Consider the following 10,000-nt stretch of genomic DNA (forward strand, 5'->3'; position numbering starts at 1 on the left):
ATTATCTAAAGCCATGTCTACAAACTGGAAGCAAAAAACAGTAAATATGGCAGTAGAATGATACCAGTATCTGCAGCTAGGATAAGGCACAAAGCAGATACAAATAGTACTTTGTTTTCATTTCAGTCATTGCTTGTGCAACATGCTTTCCATACACATCATAATTTAATGGTAATACTCACATAACACTCATTCTATTAATGACTTTTGAACTAATCTCATGATTATGATTTATTGCATTTAGACAAAAAGGAGTATGGTCACTAAAAGTATGACCAACAGCGACCTACCCATGAAAAATGTTTCCAAGATACAATAAAACAATTTGAAATGTATTAGTAACCATTTTTAATATACTTACACTGAAAGTCTTATCAGGAAAATTTACAAATTTACTGATACCATACAAATTTCAACTGCTTTACTTGAAGAGTGCAAAGGCTGTAAAACAAAAAGAGCTTGAGAGTCTAGTTACAAGCATAAACTCTGCAAACTCTGAATGTGATTAAACAACATTATTGTTTACCACAACAGTAATTATAACTCTGAAAAAGAAGAAAATGTTTATTAAACAGACTTCAAGTATGATCCAAGCACCTCTTTGAGAAAAGTGTTAGAAATTTAATATATAAAAGTGAGACACTTTCTGTTGCTATAAATAGTAAACTATTTGGCAAAAGTACTGTACATACACTGTCATTCAAAACTGCTATGAAATGAACAGCAGATACAATAGGTATCCTTATATGTAATTGGTAATCTTAATGCTCTCTATATATATTTATATATATGATATGATTTAAAGTTGATAATCATGGGAAATATTAGTTCCTACAGCAAAGCAATAAACCTTGTAACACTGACTGCTCTATATGACATAAAAAAAAATTAACGTGAACTATTTACATTAATTTAACTATTGGTAAGACTTCAGGCTGCTGGCTAACGCATCCTCACTCTCGATCACAGAGTAATTACTGCACAGCAGTTATTTTTTATTCACTACATACATTAAAACAAAGTAACATTCTGAACATATACGTAATCAAGCACTGACTGCATTTTTTTTTGTGCCCAAGCAGATTATCATATTCCTAGTCAATGAAACCGAGAAATCACAATTACGAAAACCATCAGCAGGTTTAAATTCCACACTGGTCCATGTGTCCTTCAGTTACCTACACCTACTGATAATGCAATGATTTTCATATACTGTATAATGCACAACTAGTAATTCAAATAAATAACAATACATTTACATCATTTCCTAAACCTCTAAAGGTGTACAGCTCCTTCTCCATAGCTGGGACCAAGGATGACATACAAGCAAATATTACAGAAGCAAGGGCACAGCAAAAGCAACACTGACCTGGGCCAAAACGAAAGTATGTCACAGGCAGATGAGGTTCATCCTTCTAGCCAAATAAGGTTATATATCCTTTCACACTTCACTGCCATGCTATATTGGCAATTTTAACAAGAACAGAGGAAAAATACAATTTAGGGAGAATGCAAAAAGCTTATGCAATTGGAGCAACACATACAAGAAAAGTGGAGCCACTGGCCAAGTGTGTTACTGGGATTTTTTCCAAACAAGCTAGACAGAAAGAAAGCTGGTCTAGCTTGAAGGATGTGCTACCCCCAATGAAAGAGAGAGAAGAGTAGTCTAGTCCTCAGAACTGATTCTGTAGAGTATGACGCTATGGATATTCATCTAAAATTCAACTTACAGAAAAATGCCATGGCATCCTTTCTGTACAAAGAAAAGGCTGCACTCTCACCACTGCTATAAGGAAAAAAAAGAATGAGAGTGTCAGCATCATACAGGAGACACAATATAGACTTTTAAAAGCCTCCCAGGTTATTACTAAACTGTACTATGATGTGGTGATAATTAGGCAATTTCATACCTCACAAAAATAATTTGTGAGTGCTCACAGTCATTTAAGAGCACTACATGTATGTAAAGTCTAATCATTTCTTAAGTACTTGAATACAGACAACTATTTTGTTTTGGAAAATGTCAAAAACACTTTCCTTCAATGAGGCATAAAACCAAACACCTACATCATTTATATTTGGGCTAAGTAGATAAAAAATCTCATTACTACATTCTCTTAGCTTTACATAGGCAACAGGAGGTTATGAATGCTAAGACCTCAACTATGCCTTTTGGCAACATGCCTACTGAGTTTCTAATACAGTATTTTTCCTAGTTACACCTGAAAGCAACAAAGGACTCTCTATACTGTATGAGTTTGATGATATCCTGTCTGGAATGAGTGTACAGTCTTCATGGTGACAATGAAGATGATCACTTTGTGTCAATGCTCTGTATAACCAGTTGCAAGACTGGCATTTCATCATGTACACTACTTGGATAATTTGCTTATCACCCGTATGAGCGCTCCATTCTCATCCTTCAGCCGCTGATTCTCCTGTTTCAAGTGTTCCAGTAACTGAAAATACAAAATGTACCTGTAATATCTATTAAAACACATACCAGTAAATAATACATTACAATATACCATTAAAATGGAGTACAAAAACTTAGCACACATTTTCCACATCTTGTTCCACTACAGCTAACTGAAAAACTACACACAAGCCACATCCTCTGGCTAAGAAAGTGGGAAAAAAGTAAAATGGCTGATACTAACACAGAATATCATGCACATATTCTATGCACAACAGAGAAGACAAAGGAACAGACAAAAATCATGCTGCTTTCCAAAAACAAAAAGTTTGAATGATGTTACAAAGGAGAAGTTAGGAAAGATAGTAAAATGTGAAAGTGAGTAATAATGCAATTTATGTTTCTAATGATTACGGTATGATATTATCTTGAATTAAATTCACATCATATAGCACTTGAGTGTACTATTTCTGTAGAAAACTGAAAACATCTACTATACTCTTGATTGAGTAGATTTTAAGACAAAACATTACATTTATTGCTTCTGAAACCAACTGGACCCTTAAGTATTTAATATAAGCTTCCAGGCATATGATGGTGTTAGCTAATATTAAGCCAAAAGGGATGATAAAAAAATATGAATACAGTATATCTGCCACTCAAAAATAACAACTGTGGGTGTCAGGCCTGAGCAGAGAAAACATGGCAAAAAACATAGCGACAGTCATCATGCCCAGGCGTTGGTGTGGTCATGCTAGGTGGCGTGCCACACAGTCATTCACACTAGCAACAGACTGTCTACTTCTACCCAGCATTTCTTTCATTATTGTTTACCTATTTGCTCAAGGAGGCCAAGTTACCCATGCCTGCTGTGGCTGAATTGGTCAATTTGGACACCACCCGAGTCAAGGCTCGGTTTTCGGCTTTCAACTTTTCATTTTCAGCCTTTAGCTTTTGTAATTGCTGTAAGAAAGGAGGTCAGGAGTTCAGACTGAAAATTCAGAAAAAAACTGAAATGGTCTTCAACTTATGGTTATGTTTCAAAACATACTTGGGGAAAATTAATCTAACCAGGCATGCATTTTAACAATACCAGTTTACTACAAGATTATAAGTATACAGCGTATTACTTCAAATTAACCAAATATTTCATTCACATCTAAAATTAAAAATGAAGACAGCATAATTCCCAACATGCAAGAGGCCATGATTGACAGACAGCTTTTGAAAAGCAGTAACTCATAAAAGCAACAGCATTAACACCATGAAATGTTCAGTTATTCAGGGACTGACACTTACGCTATCACATGCATGAGTGGTTTTTGGTCTTTAATTATACAAAAGCTATCCTTCCTCTTTACTGTTAACATTATCAACTAAATTCCAAAATGAATGCATTATTTTCTGATTAATGAAATTCGTGTCATATCTTGAAAAAATGTAACATGGAATCTCAATGCAATACAACAGAGTTATTGTATATATATATATATATATATATATATATATATATATATATATATATATATATATATATATATATATATATATATATATATATATATAATATATATATATATATATAATATATATATAATATATCTATATATATATATATATATATATATATATATATATATATATATATATTACTATATACATATATGTATAGATAGCATTTAAAATTTAAGAGGGTTTTATAAAAAAATTTTTTTTAGCAACTTAACACTATAAGCCGAGGTTATGTTACAAATTTATCTTAATCAACCTAATTCAGTATCAATATTGGTTAATTAAAAACAAAATCTTGATTTCACAATATTTTGTCATTTCTGTAAAAGGTAAATAAAATTTCTGAAGTAATTTTCTATATTACTCAAAATGTTGCCAAAAGTAATTTTCTATAAATGAATGTTCTGGAGGATCAAATATCACTATCAATATTGATTTTCAATGCAAATTACTCATGCACAAGTAACCACTTTCTCAGATAAAGTCAGTCCCTGAATGAACAGCAAAACACTCATATAAGCCTGAGCTGAGTTGCAAGAATTAACATACAGCCTTTGCAATAACTAAATACTGCAATAATACATCTGAACCTATGAAACAAACTGGTTAAGCAAATAAAAATAAAAGAAAATAGTTTTTGAAAAATGCCGGAATAAGAGATACTAGGTAATTCAAATTTTGTTTTTATGTACGTAGTTAAATCTTACAGAGTACCAGTACCATAACTTAAATATCAACATAAGGGAAAATTTCAATATCTAATGCTGGAACATCACACATTCATCTGAAGGTACATCCTACAAATATAACTATCAATTCTTAATTATTAGAAACTATTTTGCCAATCAATTCTTAATTATTAGAAACTATTTTGCAAGATCTTCATTTAACGGACAGAAATTGGAATGCTCACACATATTTTGACAAATCCCATCCATTTAACAGTATACACTTAGATATGTTTAAAAAATCACAGTAGATGCACATGACTTCATAAATAAGCGAATCCCACAGGAAAATGATAGTCAGAAATCCAAGCGCTTTCATCTTTACTAAGACATTGTCAAGGAGTTAATGAAATACAATTGGAGAGAAAGGTCTCAGGTACACAATAAAATCAAGAATACCAGATGGTTAATTGTCAAAAGGGTAAAAATTAAGAGAGATAATCCAGGATTATTGGATATCACACGGTCACAAACTTAAACAGATTTGACCCTAACTGAAATTACAAAGTATCTTTACAGTCCAAAACATGTAAAAACTGAATATATTAATTTTGTTGCTTATATTTATCTAAACTTTTTTCATTATGAAAGCATAAAGTTTAAATAATCCAAGACTTAAATTTAGAACATTTCTATTATTTGACTTGATGAAACAAGATTAAATGATATTCCTTTTAACTGTGTCATTACATGGGATTAAGGCTCTTGCTTGACTCCAGTTAATAGGATGGTCTAATAATCTCAATAATTTAGTCCCTTCTATAAAATTTACCGTAGAGGAAGAAAGAAATTGTAATTTGAATTTTCTTGATGTAACTGTCCATAGAATGATTGAAATTTCACCTTTTCAGTCTTTTGAAAATCAACTAACATTGCCTCTTTTGTTCACTACTACTCCAATCACCATCAAAATGTTAAATTCTCTGTTTTTTCTGGGATGTTCCTAAGGGCCTTACGTGTCTGTAGCCCGCAGTTTATTGACGCTGAAATTGAAACTACATATTTATGATATTGCACTGAAACTTAAATACCCAAGGACTTTTGTAGATGTGGCATGGAAAAGAGCTAGAAAAAAATTTTATTCAACTAATGACAAACTTGAATTTAGTAAGCATAACATTCTAAAATTGCCCTATGATGAAAGGTTTTTAGATATTCCTAGAATTTTAAAGCTTTTTAACATAAATGTTGTTTTCAGTAATATTAATGTCAAGAGTTTAGTAATCAAAAATTCTCCTAAAGATCTTCCAGGCTGCATATATGAAATTCCTTGCAAAAAATGTGATAAAGTCTATTAAGGACAGACCGGTAAATCTCTTTCACAACGTCTCAATCAGCATCAATATTCTGTGAGAACTGGGCAAATATCGAATGCATTATTCGTACATATGAGATATTTAGACCATCCTATTAACTGGAGTCAAGCAAGAGCCTTAATCCCATGTAATGACTCAGTTAAAAGGAATATCATTTAATCTTGTTTCATCAATTCAAATAATATTAATGTTCTAAATTTAAGTCTTGGATTACTTAAACTTGATGCTTTCATAATGAAAAAAGTTGTAGATAAATATAAGCAACAAAATTAATATATTCAGCTTTTACATGTTTTGGACTGTATAGATACTTTGTAATTTCGGTTAGGATCAAACCTGTTTAGGTTTGTGACCGTGTGATATCCGACAATCCTGGATTATCTCTTTTAATTTTTACCCTTTTGACAATTAACCATCTGGTATTCTTGATCTTGTTGTGTACCTGAGACCTTTCTCTCCAATTTTATTTCATTAGCTCCTTGGCAATGTCTTAGTAAAGACGAAAGCGCTTGGATTTCTGACTAACACTTAGATATACATCTTGGCAAAAACTACTGTGGCTATAAAATCCCTTCTAAAAATAATTCTCTTCCTGAAAATGTAGGGTGTTCCAAAAACCAGTTGTATGACTGACTATAAGACATTAAACACCTCAAAATAAACTCTCTCTGAACCGTTATGTTTTGACAAAATGAAAACTCAAATATAAAATGTAGGTGTCAAAGTAAATATATATGGTAATACAATATATGGTCCTGAAAAGTGCAATAAAAACACCATAAAATGTGTGTCTATAAAAAAATACCATATTGCATAAGAATCAGGGACTAGGCTATTAATGTGAAAATAACAACTGTACGCAAAATGAAAACCATAAAAAGGCATCTAGCGGTAAGCAGGAATTAGGAAATAGCTATTCCACGTAATAATTGTGACTAGAACTGTTGGTTTAACAAGAAGAGGAATACACAGATTCAATAGTTTAAATCTTATTCAGCATTTGGTAATGTAATGTGCAAGAGCTTGTAAGTACAATTTGGGTCAAGTAATTAATTGAATCAGGTCAGCATCTCTAAATTAAAAAGCTGCATTGATGCAATGAACTGACTAAAGTATTATGTTCAGGGTTTACCTTTCAAGACTAATATTTAAATCATGTAAACAAAACTAATAACTACTGTGATACTTTCATACATTTAACAACAATTAACAAGTTATTTTCTATTTATACTAAATGGATAAGCAATATGTTCAAGGTTTATCTATCAAGGTTTATCTATCAGATGATGTCAGTAGAATTAATGACATCTAATGAACATTTTCTACATAATAACAACGGTATAAGGGTGTACCGTAAGTCCGTTTTCAACTCCTTTGGATATTTGCCATTATTGTCATATAAATTGAACACCTTTTATGCTTCATGACCAAATCATCAAGAGGTGAAGTCCCACTTTTTACTTTAGTATTATAGAAGGTTAAGTATTCAATTGATCAAAAGGCCAAGTATGGCCATATTAGATTCTGCAACATCTTTGCAGACAAAAGTCTTCTGACATCTTACCAATATAAATTATACAATTTAATTCTAACCCAACAGCACCTCAAAAATATTAGACAGTGACTGACTAATAGAATAAGTGGGTAAATGGTACTTGTTTAGGCGAGACAATACATTCAGCAAAAAAACTAATGCATTTCTTTAGCATCATTCATTACTTGCACGATATACTACCAAACAATATTATCACAATTCTTATTATAAGAGGGATTTTAAATATTCAATTTATTATACGTAGTTTTTAAAATATTCTTTAGTGCTTACAAAAATTATCTATTGATTTAGAAATTAACATATAATCCTAATATCTTATTGGGAAAATTAGGTAATCGATAAAATCTATGAGATGAACAACTGCAAAGATTTAAGAAAAAATATAAGACAACAACATGGACAACTTAAACTATTATTGTAAAAAAGTTAAATTTATGCCTTGTAAAACTTAAGCTTATGATCATAAAAACAATTTATATATATCAATTCTATGCAAAAAGAAAAGTAAATAAAAAAAGATAAGGCATCCTTAAGAAAACAACCAACTTCATATTTTCCAAGTTTTCATCACTCATTTTAACAACTTACACGTTATACAAAAAAAGACTTGTGCATTACTACATATATCAAATTTGTAACTCTTTCTACATATACAGTAGAAAACCACTGTGCAGTAATAGCATTTACCCACTTGCACATACAATATGTATGACATAACAAATTTCCTTACCTTCAACTCTTCTTCCATTTCAGATAGTTTGCGTTCCAGAGCCCGTTTTTCACGCTTATCTGCTTCTGCCATGGCAAGGCGGGTGTTGTTCTGAGAGTCAAAATATATTTCTCATAATTCCACATACTGTAACTGTTTTCAATGTATTTACCTTGGCATATCAAACAGAAATCCCATTTTTCTTGTCTTATCCCTATGAATTACCTTAACTTGCTTCTGTATTTATCAATTTTTACCTGCACTTCTAGAATATAAAGTAATTAAACGATGACATCACTTCACAGGACTCAATATACCAGTGTTTGCCAGCACCTCTATAATAGTATGCTGTATAATATAACATTACCAATGACATCACATCACACGACTTCTATGAATAACAGAATGACAATGACAAACCTTTTTATTGTTTGTTTCAATAGCTTCTCTGGCCAACCGCAACTCAGTCTCTGTGCCACGTAGCCGTTCATGAACTCTGAAGTTTTCTTCAAGCTGTTCCTCATAAAGCTGAAAAAATAGTTATAGTTTACAACCCATACAATGATTCTTCTTGATGAATAATAATCCACGAAAAGTTACAGCATCTTTGATCTCAGTAAATTTACATAAATATTTTACAACATATATACTACGTATTCAGAATTTGTTTCTGATTGTAGTTCTTGTGTTTTTGATATCATATGAGCTGTACTTATTTCACAAAATAAAACAAATTTATTTATTAGAAAAAACATGTATAACTTGGTAAAATTTACAATTGTCTTGTAAAAGAGGCCACACAAGGGGTGGTAAATAGTCATTTTCAATTTCTTATAGACATTAGAGAAAATTTTTTGGAATTATTTTCTTACAGCTTGTGCATTTTCATATCTTCCTCTTTCCATTGATGTGTTTTTTCTTAAATTGGCCGAACCCAAAATTTACCTGGCCTAGGGTGTTGCATATTGATTTTTTAGCCCAGCTCTTGTTAAGCATATACTTTGTAAAAGATTAAGGAGTTCTTGCCTACAAACCCCCCCAACAAAAAAACTAGAGCGATTCCTAACATCAATAATACAGTGACTGCCAACACCAGTCATAATATTTCAAAGGTCACCTATGACATGATCACCATTTTTCACTTAAATACCTGTAATATAAAAATTACTGCGAGTTTTTTCTAAATATTCTCCTCTATACATGTCAGGTTTTAACATGAAACAGGTTTTGGATAAACATCAAATTATTGTGTGTATTAACTAGGGGAATCATTTGATAATGATTATCAAATACCCTTTATTTCAACTGGGGATAAAGTTGATTAACTTTCAATTTCATACTAAAATATCCTTGCAAAGTATGTAGATTCTTTACATGAATAGTTTCCAACTCTACTGAAAATCTGTGAATATAAAATTCTACATCACTAAATCAAAATACAGAGATACATAATACTGAAAATCTGGACAATGTTTTTTGGTATTTCATGATGAGCGCAAGGAAAATTCAAGAAAAGAAATGATTATGTTCCATCTATCTACTTCTCCCTGTGAAGGATGATTTAAGGGGGCCAGCCGGCTAATGTCATTCTTTAAGGACAGGACTTTGATATTCATATCACTTAATAAGGTGACTTGGGACATCTCCAAACCGCATATGATTTTCGCCTCTGACCTTCGGTTTTGTGACGCCAGGGCGATTTATCCCGAAAATAACCATTTTTCAAATTCTATCTCCTCCCTTGATATTTAATATTAAGACCTG

General features: G+C 31.6%; 1 protein-coding gene across 14 annotated transcripts in view; it reads right to left on the reverse strand.

The window, feature by feature from the left end:
* Positions 1–10,000, reverse strand: part of LOC135224563 (protein phosphatase 1 regulatory subunit 12B-like) — a 237,150-nt gene that overhangs the window by 1,272 nt on the left and 225,878 nt on the right. For 13 of the 14 annotated variants that reach the window (XM_064263736.1, XM_064263727.1, XM_064263772.1 and 10 more), the window contains 4 exons: positions 8,657–8,764; positions 8,258–8,347; positions 3,251–3,379; positions 1–2,459 (listed from right to left, as the gene is read on the reverse strand). The exon at positions 1–2,459 is cut by the window's left edge and continues 1,272 nt beyond it. In XM_064263736.1, coding sequence (XP_064119806.1) covers positions 3,251–3,379; positions 8,258–8,347; positions 8,657–8,764 — 327 coding nt within the window. In that variant the 3' untranslated portion in view covers positions 1–2,459. The remainder of the gene's footprint in view (positions 2,460–3,250; positions 3,380–8,257; positions 8,348–8,656; positions 8,765–10,000) is intronic. The other variant, XM_064263705.1, reaches the window with a different exon arrangement.

The sequence above is a fragment of the Macrobrachium nipponense genome, chromosome 20, assembly GCF_015104395.2.
Source record: "Macrobrachium nipponense isolate FS-2020 chromosome 20, ASM1510439v2, whole genome shotgun sequence".
Lineage (NCBI taxonomy): Eukaryota > Metazoa > Arthropoda > Malacostraca > Decapoda > Palaemonidae > Macrobrachium > Macrobrachium nipponense.